General features: G+C 34.9%; 1 protein-coding gene across 5 annotated transcripts in view; it reads left to right on the top strand.

Annotated features, from left to right (window-relative positions):
* SERCA (ATPase sarcoplasmic/endoplasmic reticulum Ca2+ transporting SERCA) overlaps positions 1-16,801 on the top strand; it is a 125,174-nt gene that overhangs the window by 101,739 nt on the left and 6,634 nt on the right. For 3 of the 5 annotated variants that reach the window (XM_083128395.1, XM_083128396.1, XM_083128397.1), the window contains exons 19-21: positions 2,129-2,262; positions 6,223-6,340; positions 7,598-7,715. In XM_083128395.1, coding sequence (XP_082984521.1) covers positions 2,129-2,262; positions 6,223-6,340; positions 7,598-7,715 — 370 coding nt within the window. Of the gene's footprint in view, positions 1-2,128; positions 2,263-6,222; positions 6,341-7,597; positions 7,716-15,301; positions 15,371-16,801 lie in introns of all 5 variants that reach the window. The other 2 variants (XR_014442130.1, XR_014442129.1) reach the window with 1 other exon arrangement.

Here is a 16,801-nt window from a genome sequence, read left to right as displayed (position 1 = left end):
TCGTGTGGCTGTAGAGCTTCCTTCCGTTGCCGCACCTCGGGGTTTTGGCGCTGCACAAGACGGTTCCAGATCTTGTAGTCTGCTATCATGGGGTGGTGTTCGCTCGCGTGCTCAGGCGGGCTTTTTTTGCGAACACTTGGGGTCTGTGCTTGGTTTCTTGTTGCAGGTTGGGTGGGCCCTTGTTCCAGGGGGGAGGAGCAGGCTGGGTGGGAGCTAGTTGTTGCAGAAGAGCTGGTTGGGCGGGTGTGCATACTCCTGATGGTGGGAAAACAGGTCTTTCTTGCCACCTCATAGACGAAAACCATAGCATAGGCTCTTTTAAAATAATCATGCAAGCAAAATCCACACTAGAAAGGTGTTCAAAAGAAACCTACGCAATAGTGACCGTGTCTGCCGACCTCAACACCAATACCGGGGCCCTCAATAAAACCTGGCTTCCCGCCATTAGGACTATGCACACCTGCCCAACCTGCTCTTGCACCCGCACAAGCACAAACTGCATCCATGCCCAGGCCGGGATTCGAACGCCACTAACGACAAAAAGTGAAAGTGCTGCATCAACTAGCACCACCACAAACACAAGCGGAAGAAGGAACCACTCCGGCCGCAGCAAAACAGTTCACGCCTGACGAAGCCACCAAACGACGATCGCTGAAAAAAACTTTCGCGAAAAAATGAATAGTAAGTGTATCGGAGTTAATTACCACTATCATAGTCCTAATTCTGAAAAATTAAATCTGCATAGACATTTTCTAGAGGATGCACGTGAATCTTCATGTGATTTGCCTTCGCTGTTGTAATTCTCAATACATAGTTTCTTGGCTCCTTAAGCCTATTAAAGCTGTTGTGAATATCTAGATTGAAAGCAAACCACACAAAGATTCAAGTGAATGCTCCAGGAGGAATTCTAAGCAGATGTAATTTTTCAGAAATTAGAATATTGTAATGATTTTTCGAATGATGAAATTTTGAAAAGTGCTTTGTTGGCATCGGCCAAAAGTTCAACTGAGCCTTAAGATCTAATTCTATATATTTTTTTAAAAAAAAAAATTATTCATTTTCCAGTTAACTGCCAATTGCAGTTCTTGGAAGTTATTTTCATTAATAACAATTAACTTTGCTGCTTGTAGGTTATCGTATTAATAAAAATGAAAATATATGTTGAAGTTATGTCGACATCATACAAAGATCTCTATATGAGAGCCATATGCAAGAAAAGATTAGCTTTCCCATACTTCAATAAAAGGCAGTCACATATATTTTTCTCTGTAGCAATTAGAAAGTAACTTTGTTATCTCCTTACATATGGTTATTTTCTCAATTTTAATGAAAAGCTTGAATTTTGTAAAAAGGTCAAGATAATGATATATTTTCACCATAGCAAAACATCCAGAAAAAATAAAGAAAACTGATAGGAAACTACTCCAGAGCCATCTATTGTTCATCATAGTGAAATATGGCTTTACATAATATCATTTTTTTAAAATCTATTTTTGCTTTCAAATTGTTCAGTAATGGAGTAAATTCATTCAATATTGTCAAAAGAACTATTTAATTGTCATTATTACACACTTTGTAACAAAATGTGTTAGCCTGTGGAAGGAAAAAAATGTCCATAAAGATGAAAGTGAAATCTATATCACAATCACTACTGAGAAAAAACATGATGGATGATAGCCAAATTTGTAGGAGCTGTCATTACTAAAAAATCCAAAATGTGAAGTTTTTGCCCTCAGTACTGTAAAAATGCTGCTATAGACTTTTGGAATGTGTGGAAGAACTGACGCATCAGAACCCAACAGATAAGTGTTGAAAACTGTTACTTTCTTGTATCAATGATTTGGTCACATGTTTTGTGTTAAAAGTTTTACTTAGGTTTTAAAATTTGCTGAAATCTTTGACATCTATGTGTTAAGCACAGAATGGGTGAAGAGTATGTGCTATTAAAGGTTTCATTCTCAAATCGAAAAATTCATTTTTGTTTTTGTTTTGTTGTGCCTATTTAAAAAATTGCTGCTGTGATTATTTGACATTTGTGCAGGTACAAGTGCCAATGTGCATCTGAAAACAGTTTGCGATTGTAATATGTCGTGCAACATTGTGCTTGACAAAAACTTCTTGGTTTCAGACACATCATTTGGCTTGCTACAGCCAGGCAGAAGCATTCAAGGGCATAAACTGCAAGCTCTTCCATGATCCTCACCCAATGACCATGGCATTGTCTGTTCTGGTGACAATCGAGATGCTCAACGCCATGAACAGGTAGGCTTGAAATTAGTTCCTCATAAATGCAGTACAAAGCTTTGTGGATTGATATTGCTGTATCTTTTATATGGTGGTGAAGCTTGGTGGGTCTGTAGACCGAGCAACCAGGAAATTTTGGGCATCAAGAGGACTTGAGACTTTAAGATGAGCTCTAAATTTTAATCTGGTTCTTGTTTGAAGTCCACTTTATTCACAGCTAGGCTAATCGGGACTGGACCTACAGTTTAAAGTGGAATCTGAACCACTTTGTGCCTCCACCAAGTATCACACCCAGGGTCCCTTGATTACAAGGTGACGATGCTACCACTATACCGTCGGAGAGGCACTTTAACATGGTTCTTATGTACACCTAACAAATAAACTGAATAATTATAAAAAACACCATAAAAACTTTGTCTCTTGCACAGAAAATATTTTGTGAGCATAAATACATTTTATTCATATCATTTTGCAGGTCCTGATTTGATACAAGTTCATTTTCAAAGCAAGTCTGTGATACTTAGGGTGACCAACTTTCTGCCATGAATGTAAGGGAGATTTCCAACTGTCGGCATTGAATTTACGCGAGATTTAGTTGCAGCAAATTTTGCACGTTTTTAACGGCACAGCATCACTCTAGAAAATGTGTATGGAATAGATAATACAGAGTGTCCCACAAAGGGGTTTACACTATTTAAATGTTAATAACAGAGAAAGTATTACAGATAACCTGATGGAACTTTTTGTATCTGGATCTGTCATGATTAGTGCTTGTTGCCATCCATTTGTTTTTCTTTAATTTCAGTTCAGTAGCCAGTAGTGACAAGTATTTGACAAGATGGCTGGGAGCCTTTCCGTTGAGCAATGGAATTGGATTTTAAAGTGTTTTTGGAAATGTGAGAACATGAAAGAAGTGGAGAGACGATGGCGGGCAGAATTTGATGCATGGACTTCTTGGGGGATCTTGTGAAAGTTTGTACCACTGCTTCCATCCTTCTTTCATCCGATACTGATTTCTTCCTGCCACACCATCCCAGATCTCACACAGTTCCTCTCAAACTTGTTTAATTTCGTAATTGTTACACGTGACGGTGACGCAGTATCAAATTCTGCACGCCATCGTCTCTGCACTTCTTTCATGTTCTCACATTTCCAAAAACACTTTAAAATCCACTTCTGTTGCTCAACGGAAAGGCTCCCAGCCATCTTGTCAATTACTTGTCACTACTGGCAACTGAACTGAAATTAAAGAAAAACAAATGAATGGCAACAAGCACTAATCATGACAGATCCAGATACAAAAAGTTTCATCAGGTTATCTGTAATACTTTATAATTGATAATTATTTGCTATTTTTAGCAGTCTGGTAATTGGAAGGGGGAGGGGTCATTTATAGCTGGACGCCAAGCATCTTTATATGCTGTAATCAAAGTGTCCTGAAGACGTACAGAATGGTTCAGATTTCACTTTCAGCTGTATATATATCCAATCCCGATCAGCCCAACAACAAGTGAACAAAATAAGCTTTGTTAAACTTATGCATTTTTAGACATCGCAATAAATTATCAGTGACGTGCAGGATTTTCCAAAGGGGGAATGGGGTTACGTATACTTTTTATAGTGGTCAGCCCTCACTTTACCATCTTTCCCTGCCTTTGATGTCCTTTCACTTTTTTTTGTAGAAATACTGGCCAGAGGGAGGGGGCTTATGACCCCCATCACCCTTCTTTGGGCACGCCACTTGCCACTAATTGTTATTTACATCCATGTTAATTGACGATTTATTATTGGATTTAGAAGTCTTGCGGAGGCAAACACTCCTTCCACCAATAGTTTTCCCATAAATAACATGTTTTCTTTATATTCTTCCCGTCAACATTTAATATTGCGTGATTTATTTTCAGCACGCGAATGGTTTCGAAGAAAAGCGGCGATTTATATTATTCTTAAACCTGGAGAGGGGGCATTCCTACATTGATAATGATTATAACAGTGTTTGTACATGACGTGTGAAGTAGAGATGGCTAAATCTATTCTTAAAATAAAAATTGAAAACTTAACTTCTCTCTCCGAAATCCGGGTAGTAGAATTTTTGAATCGAGATTTTTAGATTTTCCAGAATCCTGATATTTTTGGCCATCCCTGGTGTGAAAGTAAGATATGTTAGGGAAAAGGTTCTGTTTGAGTAAGTATGTCTATCACCTCGAGAACAAAATTCTTGATCAATATTGTCATTTGCAAGCATAGTAAACACAAAACAGCAGGAAAAACCAAGAACATTTTTTCCCCCAAAAATCGATATTTGAACCGCAGGATTCAAAAAAATTAAAAAAAAAGAAATACTATGAAGAAAATAGAATGGATACAGAACTGCTTTTTTTCAGTTCTTTCTAGCACTAACCATGGGGAAATTTATGCTTTTGCTTACTTATATTTTTTTTCTATGCACCATTACTTTCATCATGTATTCCATGTAAGTTGTGTTGCGATGCTCTTCAATATGTTTTTCTCCTCTTAAAAAACAAGTGTGTTGCATGCTCTAAGTTTAATCTTGATGTCACAGGAACCCTGGCATGTTTGTAAACAAGGAGGCTGAAAAAAACACAAAAAAAAACAAACACACATGACCAGACTTTCAAAAGCGGTTGAAGGACCTTGGATTCGCAGACCTGCTGCGATGAGCTGGCCCGCCTGACACCATTGCACTCAACGGAAATGCAGTGGGACGGTTGGGCACGGTAGGAGGGGGTGTAGAACTGGGCTCTCCTTTCGATGTAAATCTCTTGCATATTTCTAGCTGTTTAATGGTGTTACTCTACTAATTTCGCTCAAATGTGTGAATATTCTGATTTATTTTTTCTTCTTCCCTAAAATATTTAAAAAGTAATATTTTTATTATTTTGCTTTGTCATCGCCGCATCTCCCGATGAAGAGGGAAGGGGGGAGGGGAGAAGGATCACTGCTTGAAGCTTTCCCATGTTCTCGTGTCAATGCTTCAGACATATGAGCAAGATTTCCAATGTGGGGCATTAAAGAATGAGAAAGAACGTGAATCCTTCAATTACTTCATAGCTCTGCACAGTGCCCGAGTAATGAGCTCATGTTGGGGAAGATGAGTCTTTTTTTTTTTTTTCACTTGCAGTATGCTATGTTCATTGAATGCACGTATTCAGGTTGAAGAGTATCTGCATAATTCTAGATGCCAGAGGAAAGTCTTTTAGCCTTTATGTTAATTGGTTAAGATGTATCGTGTAAGGGTGCTCACTTCCACGCCTTTCACTGCCCATGCCTCTTCGCTCCCTCATCTAGCAGGAAAGCCCAACATCTGGAAGTTCAAGGTCGCATGGTGGATGAAACAGCTGCAAAAGCAAGAAAAGGGAGGGAGAAATCGGTAGTCAACAGAACAGGTTTCTGCAAAATTAGAAGACATCGCCATGGCTCTGAAAACGTATAAAGCAGGAAACGGGAGTTAGAGCGAACGTAAAATCGAGGTGAACGTCCTATTATTTAACATGGCCTTTTGCCGGGGCCTGCCTGGATGAACATATTAAGCGGGAAAACGTAAAATGCGTAATATCGGGGTTTTACTGTATACAGATCACAATAGAGAATTAAAATTTAGAAATGTCCTAACCCACTTGTATTTGTCCATTTGCTACTTGCACTTTAGAACTTGCTACGGCAAGATATGGATGGCATCATTTTCACCTGCCAAAGGTTAAATGTGCAAGATCTTTCAGTGGACTTGAAGTTTTGCATGGCTCGCCGAACTCTGAATTAGTTGAAATTTTGCGATCTTGGTTTTTAATTAAATATATGCGAGAAATATAATGTCAATACAGGAACCAGGATCAGAAAAAAATAGCTCTAATACAGAAGAGTTGGTCATGCTCTAATGCTATATCAACTATTTGTGAAATGGCTTTTATTTTTTACCAAAAGCATCTCTTGAAATGTATCTTTGTTTTCTTTTTCCAGCTTGTCTGAAAACCAGTCTTTGGTGGTTATGCCACCATGGTGCAACTTGTGGTTGCTCGCCTCCATGGCTCTGTCTTTCACACTCCATTTCGTCATCCTCTATGTTGATATTCTTTCTGTAAGTATCAGCAGAATATTTCTCATACTTTTAGAGTACATTTTTTAACTGAACGTATATTTACATATGTTGTATCAACTGCAGGGTAATTATTTCCAGTCCAGTCCAGTGTTAAAATTTTGTTTTACAAGTTGTTAAGTAAGACTGGGGTATTTGGGGTTAATATATTGAAACATGGTTGCCAACATGTGGCAAAATATTTGGAATTTGATAATAAATATTAAAACATTTAGTTATGTTGGTAGATAAGAGGGATGGGACAATACTGATATAGTATTTACTGATGACTGATAATATCTACCGATATTATTTGCAAATTGCAAATGTTCTATGAAGAACCTGCTGAAATAGACTTTACCTTAGAAGAAGTAAGTACATAAACATTTACTTTAGAAAACTAGGATATATGAATTATATCTTTCTATTCATAGCAATATTAACAAAGTGGTTGGATTTTGTATTAAGTTGTAGGGAATTTATGGAAATAATGGATTGGTAAAATTAGAGCTAATTTTACCAGTGTGCCTCTATATCAGCAGATACAGATAAGCTATTGATTAATCTGCCCTATTCTTAGTAGATAGTATATTGACCATATTTTATTTTTAATAGGGATGTCTGTATTGGTTGATATAGGCATTTCAGTTTATCAGCAAAATTACCAAGAATCTGATTTAATGTTATTTTAATATTAGTAGCCTGTAATTTAGAGCAAAATTTCTACTATTTTCTTGTTACTTTATGGTTAAACCTGTAAGTCACATTTTACTGTTTTTACAGAACAAATTCAAAAATTCAAGACACACTACTTTTTTCCTGTGTACCATTTTTAAACTTTTACATTTCTCAGGACTTAAACTGGGTTTTTCGCCTGTATGGTTACACCGTACAAAACTACACCGACTGAGCTATTCAATGCCATCGACAACCGCAAATCAGTGATCTTAGTTTTGTAAACTAAATGTCTAAATACAAAGTTGCTTTTTCAAAGGCAGTCAGTCACCTGTCACCTGGTTAGATACATTAATTAACCATTTTTGTTCTTCGAGGAAATTAACAACTTTATATCAGATCGATTGGTAGAATATTAGTAATCGGTACTGACACAATTTCATACCGGTCCATCCTAATTTTTATCTATAATGTAGAAACAATAAATTTGAATGCATGAACAATAAACTTTGTTGTTAATAAAGTCAAAATAGTATTGAATTATTCTTGCAGATTTCATAAGTTTTTTTTTCCTTGTGTTTCTAGACTGTATTCCAGGTTACGCCACTTAATTCAGAAGAATGGCTAACTGTGATGAAGTTCTCAATTCCTGTAATACTGATGGATGAAACACTGAAGTTTGCTGCAAGAAGATACGCTGATGGTGAGAGCGCACTCCTTACTGTGCACTGGATTATTTTGATGTGGGGTTTCTTTTTTGGGTGTATTATATGTGGACCCTTTTAAGAGTAGAGAAAAAAATATTCCAAGCTCTTTAACATGAATCCCATATAGAAATCTATGCTCGGAGAGCAGAGAAACACAAGTGAAGGAAATTGTTTAGATTTAAAAAAAAAGAAAAAATGTGTGATGAACTGTGCAATCAGATGCCCAATTCCAATCCGGTGGACATCCGTTCCCTTCCTTCTCCCCCTCCCACTTTTTTTTTCCAAACAAGGATAACACCAAGCATGATGACAAGAGAGCAAGACATTTAGACTCATTCATAGTGCAGCAGGTCTAAATTGACAATGAGAACATTTCGATAACTTCCAGTGAAAAAAAAATCGTGTGTGTTAGTTTAATAGGGACAAAAAGCAAAACAAAAAAAAAAAAAATAATAAGCAGAAAATCTGCAAATTTGTAGTTTCGTGTTGCAGTCATGCTTGGAGTGGTGATAGTATAGTTTTTCCCTTCCCTGATGTAGTCTTAATAGATTGTTGTGATTGGTTAACTTTTTTTGTTTTTTTGGAACAAACATCTGAATTTTGATTGGACAAAAAACCAGGAAAAACTTATGTTCATGAGTGTGTATTATTTGCTGTGCTTGCTTGTCCTGCATGACGTTCACAAAAATATTTTTTTTCAGTTTGTTTTTGCCCCCTTATATTTTTTACTTATATTATTAGTCATTGCATCGTCCCATCCAATGATGGGAGAACACCATTAACAGCTATAAGTCGGGGATTTAAAAAAAATCGAATTTATATATTTTTTTTCTGGTACTGTTGATGTCTTCCAATGATTCATATACATGGAAACTGTAGCATAAATAAATCAGACAATCCATTCTGATGGAGTTTTTCTTTTCTAATGGAAATAAATATTGCCATTGTTGAACTGTCAGCTGGCTGGCAGGTTTAAGTACACAACATCTGCAGTGCCTGTGAAAAAAACGTGTTTCTGTGAATTTTTTCCCACTTAGTAAGTGAAAGTTGCACGACACAATAAAAAAATTGGGTGGCAACAGTTCCTTTTTTTCTTTATGACTGAAGAAAAAAAATGAAATTCCTCATATTTTCACAGCAAAAAATCCCGTGCCCTTATTCAAAGTATTTGCTTTTTCATTACTACGCGGTTGAATAAAAATAAAGTACGAAAGTCACAATGATGGAAGCATAAGATGCTTATTTGTTAGGGAATCAACACGTTTGTGTGTTGTATTTATTTTATTTATGCTGATTGTTGGTTATTTAAGCGAAATGTCAAGGATATTTTTTTTTTCAATTATGTTTCTTACATAGTGTTTTTTTGATATGTATTAGATCTGCATGAATTATTTTGTTTGTAAGCGCACAATCTAGACTGTGCTGCATAAGAACAAAGTATTACTATTCTTAGCACTTTGTGCATGCAAACATATATATATATAAGTTGTTAATATGAAAAAATGTTAATGAGTATTTTTTGTTTCTTGCAAACTTGAATAAAAACAAGGAGTTAAGTTACAGACAGATTGGTTCAATGCTTTATTAGGTGGAAGGGAAAGAGAAATGCATGTGTGTAGTGTTTTGTGATGGTAAAAATGCAAGAATGAAGACTAGACAATAATATTTGAAGTGAGTTCCTCCCAGAACTTTTTTTCTTCTCTTGAATGGTGTGTGTGTGTGTGCTTGAGGTTAAATAAAAGAAGTTCGCGAAATACGAAAGGAAGTCCTGCCAAGAAATTACGGAAGCAACAATAAATGTATATTTTTCTGCCATAAGTATAAGCTGGATAGGAAACGGTATTTTTTTTTCTCCCCCAAGTAGAACTTTGTGGTAAGTTGAATATTTGGGTGTGTGTTTAAAATGGTATGATACGTGTGTTAGAATCTACACTTATTTTTTTTTTTGCGATAGACAACATGGTAGGTGATTTGTTTTCTTGTCAGACAATATTAATTGTATCCATAGATAAACAATCGTGAAGTGCAGGGTAGGGAAAAAAAGAGTGATTCCTATATTTATGTAACTTAGTTAAACTGTCTTGGAGGAAATATTTGACGTGTCATATTCTTTGACAAGATTTCCTTTTTATTTTGGTCTCGAGTTATCCAAACAAAATAGACTAAATTAGTTCAAAATTTTTGTTACTCTGTTAGTATTATATTTAAGTGAAGGTATATAAAAGCAAAATATTTGTTTTCTTTTCGCAAAGAAACATCAGTGATAAGTTCAATGAATTTTACATTTCCTCTGCAGTTTAACTAAAATGGTTTTCCCCCACTGTGTTCTACTGCAGCATGAAATTGGAATTGAATTTGTAAATATATGTACTATGAAGTTGTTACAAATACATTGTGTTAACTAATAAAAATTTAATGTTTTAAACAGATTGTCGTATTGTGTGAAATGCTAACTAACCCATATTTTTTTGCCATTGTAGTGTTATTTTTTCAAGTTATTTTGTTAGACTTTGCAATCACCATTTTTGCTTACCTGGTTGTTTTTTATTATTATTTTGGAGTGTACATCACCATTAATGTTGGTACTTGCACTATTCAGTTACAAGCAGAGTGATATTGTCAGTGTTTTTTTTTTGTTTTTTTTTTAATTGTAAAAGAAAAGGGTGGTTCTTGACTAGTGGGATAACTTCTTCCATGTAAGAAGTGTAATTATTGTGTTTATTTATGTGTAAAATTGTTCAAAGAGTGACTACAATCAATTTCAACTTGCTGATTGAAACCAGTTAATTTTTACTGTGAATTTGTACAGGAGGGATGGGTGTAACGGTTTATTTACTTTCCCAAATGTTACAGCAGCGCAAAGGTGGTGTGTTCAGAAAAATGCAAATGGTAATTTTAAATAGAACGTCCCTTTCTTTGTATTTTTTTCTAAGTTTCCAAATTCTATACTCTTTTTTTTTTTTGTTTCTTATATTTTTTGTATCAAAGATGTCTTTGCTTTTTTTTATGTTTAAATTTTCCAAAACATTTGCTATCAAAAGAGTGAAGTTCACTTAATGTTACACACATGATTGTCTTCCTGGCCGCATTAACAACGCTTTCACCTTCTAGTCTATATATGCTAGGTTCGAAACCCCATGCAGGAACCTTAAGCAAGGATTTGGATTCTACTTTAAACTGTAGGTCCAGTTACAAAAGTGGCTTGTTTGTGGTAACATACTGAAAGACTGGACAAAAAGTAATCTTGTTCAAAGTAAAAAATTCCCAACTTCATTGTGCGTGTATGTGTGTTTGTATGTATGGGGTTTCGTTAATAAACCACCTTTCCTCTGCAACATTGTACTCCTTCGAAACTTCAAAAATTTTTTTACATGATTAGTTATGAAGCATTAACCAAAATAAATGTTTTTTGTAAATTGATATATTGGGAAGATCAATTTGAAGGAAATGGTGTAAAAAATAGTGTGACAATGATACAGTATACTGTTGTGTATGTTTGGGTAAGCACACATATTGCGAAAGTATCTAGAATTGCAGTTGGAAGCTTTTAGTGAGGTTTATGTGAACATCGGCACTCTGCTTATTTTAGATTCAGTCATTTCTGTCTTTCACACATCATAGTGCTTGTACTGAAAGTGTTTACAAAAGAAACCTATCCATGTATTAGCTTATTTTTCTTTTTATTTGTTTCTACCTTTTTTTGCTTGTCCTAGATACAGAGCTCACTTGAGTAGCATACATACATGCTCAAGTTCTGCATGTGTGATTTGTTTTTCTTAGTTTTCAGATTCATTTTTTTTTCTCCCTTTTGGTTTGTTCTTGACTTTTTTTTGAGAGGTTGAATCTGCAGGTCCTTTCCAAGCATTAGGTCTTGCGACCTAGTCCTGCCCTGCTGATTATTCCTCTTTAATCTATGGCTTGCTGTGCTAGCTTCTCCCAACCCTTGCCTGCCAATGGACCAATCAACAACAGATTACAGGTAAGATGATACATATATTCTTCCGAGTACAGTACAAGTGATATGGCCTGTCTCTTTTCTTTATTTCTTTCCAAGGGACTCTAAACAATATATTTCTATTTTTTTTTAATCTAGGCATGTTATGGGGAAGAGAATTTTTCAGATTATCCAAGTGATAGGTTTTTTTTGAGTGATAGGTTTTTTTTGATCATCCAACTGAACTGATTATACCAATCCAAAATTTTTATGAATCATCCTCAATTATAGTTTCTAACACACACATTCATAATTCATGTGCACTCTTTTTGATTATTTTTGTAAGTCAAAATTCACCAACTCGCATGCATAAATGAATTATACACTGTTAGGAAATGGGAAAATCGTTCAAGATACTAAGGATTACCTTGCACAACATATACATATACCTCCTAGATTTCACACTGAAGTGGCATATATGCCATTGTCACAAGGGCGTCACACAGAAGTCATTGTTTCTACAGTGTGCAACATGTCACCTTGTTTCTTGTATATGCATAGTGAATACACTTTGTGGCAAAATGCTACATGCCACTTTGCTGTGAAGTTTGTGGTGTATTGTCACTTCCCACTTTACTGTGAAGTTTGTGGTGAAGTGTCGCTTGCCACTTTACTGTGAAGTTTGTGGTAAAGTGTCGCTTGCCACTTTACTGTGAAGTTTGTGGTAAAGTGTCGCTTGCCACTTTACTGTGAAGTTTGTGGTGAAGTGTCGCTTGCCACTTTACTGTGAAGTTTGTGGTGAAGTGTCGCTTGCCACTTTACTGTGAAGTTTGTGGTGAAGTGTCGCTTGCCACTTTACTGTGAAGTTTGTGGTGAAGTGTCGCTTGCCACTTTACTGTGAAGTTTGTGGTGAAGTGTCGCTTGCCACTTGGCTATGAAATCATCTCTGAACATTGCACCTCCAAATTTCTTTGAAATTATGTATGTGTTAATTTTATATCATAGAAAACATAACTAGCAACTAACAGAGACAAAATTGTCAAGCCCAGTAAAATTGAAATGCCTACAATTCGTAATGGGACAATGAAATCCAAGCTTTCAAAAGTGTACGTGCCTCTCTAAATGCTGGATTGCCATGCTAGCAACTCTTTTCTGTAGCATAGCAATATTCATATTTGCAAAATACGAGAATAATTCCACTTACATAAACAACCAAGCAAATTTACACCTTTGATCCCAACTTGAAAACAGGCCATATCACATATTCTCATGTCTTACAGAAATTCATGAATTCTCTCACAACTTTTTTTTCCTGTCTTCATGTAAATAATGTTCAACTTCTGCATGAATATAAAATATGCATTTACTCTGTTGCTTAACAGTATTCAAAAGTTTCATATGAAACAATTTTTCTAAATGTTTGGAATCTGTCCGCATGCAGCTACATTCTGTACCTCTGCCTTTCTCAATGTAAATGGGGAATCTTGTGTTAAAATTCAATGAATGTGTTTAAGTACATAATCTCTCTAATGCCCTATCGTTAAGGCCAGCTTTGCTTGCTTCCATCAAATAGTGCATAAAATTAGTAATAAGAAATCAATTTTGGTTGCTAAGAGAGTGCAAACATGCTACGCTGTAAATAATAAATGCAATATGGCAACAGATTTCAAACTGCTGCAATGAAGAAGAAACAAACAAATAAAAAAAAAAGTTGTGAAGTCTTCATCATTTCTGCATGATGATAGTATGCTTCAAATAGATTTAACTTGGTTTAAATTTTAAAAAGGTTTAGGAAATTTAGAAGATTGTGCATGGTGTTAAAATTTTTAATGCTGCTTGAAATGAAAGGTTTGGTGTTTGGTTGCTTTAGGTAAATCTCGAGTGTGCAAATGAAATTAACATGTGAAAATAAAAAAAATTAAAAACTCCATTTTCATCACACTGTAAAAGCTAAAAAGCTGGTTAAAATACATAAAAATCCTGACCTTGAAAAAAAAAAGTATGTTTGTCACAAATTATTCAAACTAACTTTAACCTTGTTTTGATATTCCCATTGTATATTTTGAAACATTCCTGTATGTAATGATTGTACAGTCAAAGAGCTACGCAGTTTTTAATATCAATTGTCGGAGGGGAATTCTGTAATTTCACTACTAGTCAGTTCATTGCATGCTTATTTAATGAGTCATTTTATCTTATGTTGTATTCACTTGTTAACTTAAGATGCACTGCAGTTGCTAACTTTCACGTTTTATCATTCCATAGAAAAGAAGAAGAGGGTAGAAATTACTTTACACTTTGATTGCTACATATAATATTTATGTTTACAATTTTTAGAAACATTCCAGAACACACTTTTCCGTATTCATTCATTTCAATGCTTTTCTACGCTCTTCTTTATTATTTTTTCTTCAATTGTATAAAAGTTGTTCATATTTCTAAGACTGAGTCACTTCCTTAATATATTTAAAGTATTTTTGGATTTCATTTGAAAATATTTCTTAACGTTTAATTTGTATGTTTCTAGAATAATTTGTGTATATTTTTTCTTGTTTTTAACTTATATGTATTGTATTTCAGATTTGAACTCTTTATAGTAGTATCATCACTTAAAAAGAGCACAGTTTGGTGAAAAGATAGAACAAAGGTTTTTAAAAAAATCTGAACTAAAATTAATTTCCTAAGAGAGGAATACATAAATATTTGACTTGAAAAATACTTTCTGAACATTTACTTGGCATTTGTTCTGTCTTTTTGTTGCACTGCCTTATGTCAGTACAGAATTTGATAAAAACTATTGCACAAAATATGTTGGATATTAAATTTACGCTAAATGCATTTTGCCACAAAAGATCTTTCAATATAGTTGGAGTTAATTTTCCTGTGGAATAAATTTTCTGCTTATATAATGCACTAAGTTTGAACCATTTCTATTTTTTGTGTGAAGAAACAATTAAAATGACTTTTTTTTAATTCCAAAGGGAAGGCACAGTAAATCTTTACAGTGCCAAATTTGTTCTTACTTTTACATTACTGCACTTGATCAACATGTGACACAGTTATGTGCTAAATTAAATTCATGTATGAAGTAGACGCACTGTGCAATTTGACACCATCATTTTTTATAGCATTGTTGTCTGCAAAAACCTTCGTGGGAATGCCATGGAACAAACAGAACAAATATTTTAATCTGAAACTTATTTGTTGCATATTAAAGCTTGGGGATGCTGCATTTGCAAAATCTTATTATTGAAAAAAAAAAAAAAAAAAAAAAAAAAAAATGCATGGCAAATGTATGAATATGAACCCTCCCTTGGAAACATTTTCTCCCTTTTTTTTTGCCCCCCATATGCCTGAAAGTAGCAACGTACCCACCTCAGTAACCCAATGCTTGCAGTATGAACTGTGGCAAAACCTGAACTTTTAGCATGTGGACCATATCATCTCATTCCATTTGTTTGGTATTATTTATACACACACTTTGTTTAATTTATTTTCCCTTTCAGTAATTTTATCAACCTGAATATGTTTAGTTTTAAACCTTATTTATTATTTTTTCTTCTTCCGATATGAAACCTTCTGCGTTATATAAACTAATGTTTATGTCCTTTTTTTTTTTTTTTTTTTTTTTTTTTTTACACTACCCAGTGATTGCCTGAAAGAGTGGAGTTTTCCCCCCAAACCTAGAAACAACCAAGTTTTCATCTAGATTGCTGTGTGAGTATAACCCCGAAACCTACCACCTAACCAGTTAGAGTAGATATAAGCTGTTAACTGGATATAAATGCAAGATGTACCGGAGGGGCGGAAGAAAGTCTCTGTACTTGCCAACCAGAACCATAGCTTTCCTCGAAACACTGCTATGTCCAGTAACTTGTCAGACGAAAGCTATGCAAGCAACATGAAGATCTGAAGATGGTTAAGGGACTACTGTGGAATGAAATATACCTCATAGCCTGATTGGATGCACGGTTACATCTGTGAAATTTTGTGACCTAAAAAAAGTACAAAGTTTCAGTATGATGGAATTTAAAATCTTGAGTTTGACGTCCATTTTATGCACAGAAAGGCTAATCAGGACTGGAACTACAGTTTTAAGTGGAATCAAAACCACTGTGCAATGTGCCTCCACAAGATATCTACTCCATGATGACTACTACCAATACACCATGGGGGAGGTCCGAATTTAAAATCTCGATTGTTATGTCTACCAATGGGAGTAGAACAATTGACAGTAACAATGAACATTATAGTGATGTGTTGGTAAGAAATATTATATTTTATGGAGAGAATATATAAAATATTAAGTCTTCACAATTCTATTGAAACAATATATCTTCAACCTTCTTAAATAATTTTCTATATTCATTGATCGTAATATAAATCACATTCACAAATTGTTAAAATAAAGATACATCATTAACTTGTTGGTGATGGTTAATTGGCAAGTTGAACTTGTAGACCATTGCTAATTATTGGGGGGGGGGGGGGTTTGAGGAGTTTCCATATATGAGGTTCAAGGACCTCAGAAAATGATAATTCGAGAGTATGGATGGATATATATATAAAAGTGAATATACAATTATGCATATTTGAGGAATAAACAGTAGTCACTGAAATTAAAAGTCTTATTCTTCAGAATATAAATATGTACTCGTGGGCAAGTACAAGTATGCTGCTTTGCGGACTGAGTAAAGTTTTGCACTTCAGCAATTGCTAAGTAGTGGATGGCTTCGTGGTGTTGATTACACACTATCCTTCCAGCTGAGAGGTGAAGATCATTTTGCAGCCTTGCATCATAAACTGCAAGGTGCTAAAAGAACTTTTATTTTTTTCATGCAAGGAAGAAACAAAATGGAAAAAAAAATGGTCACACTGGCAGCATGAAACAATCCAGTTAACAGTTTACGTACAGTCTCTCTTTCATCACTTTCTACATACTTTCTTTGCCTCACATTTTTTAAAGGTGCAATCTCAGTATTTGATTTTGCTTTCACTTCTGCAGGTCATCTTGTTTCCTTTTAAGAATTAGCAAATGCCAATTATGCTCATTGATTAGTTAAAATAAATGTAGCATGGATTCAGGTTGTTAATTCTCAACACCCTATCAAGGCAAGTCCAGAATAGATATGATTTGTGTTGTGCACA

The sequence above is a fragment of the Lepisma saccharinum genome, chromosome 9 (genome assembly GCF_977018435.1).
Source record: "Lepisma saccharinum chromosome 9, izLepSacc3.1, whole genome shotgun sequence".
Classification (NCBI taxonomy): Eukaryota; Metazoa; Arthropoda; class Insecta; order Zygentoma; family Lepismatidae; genus Lepisma; species Lepisma saccharinum.
Note: the sequence above shows the minus strand (reverse complement) of the source record. Positions and strands in the feature narration are given on the sequence as shown.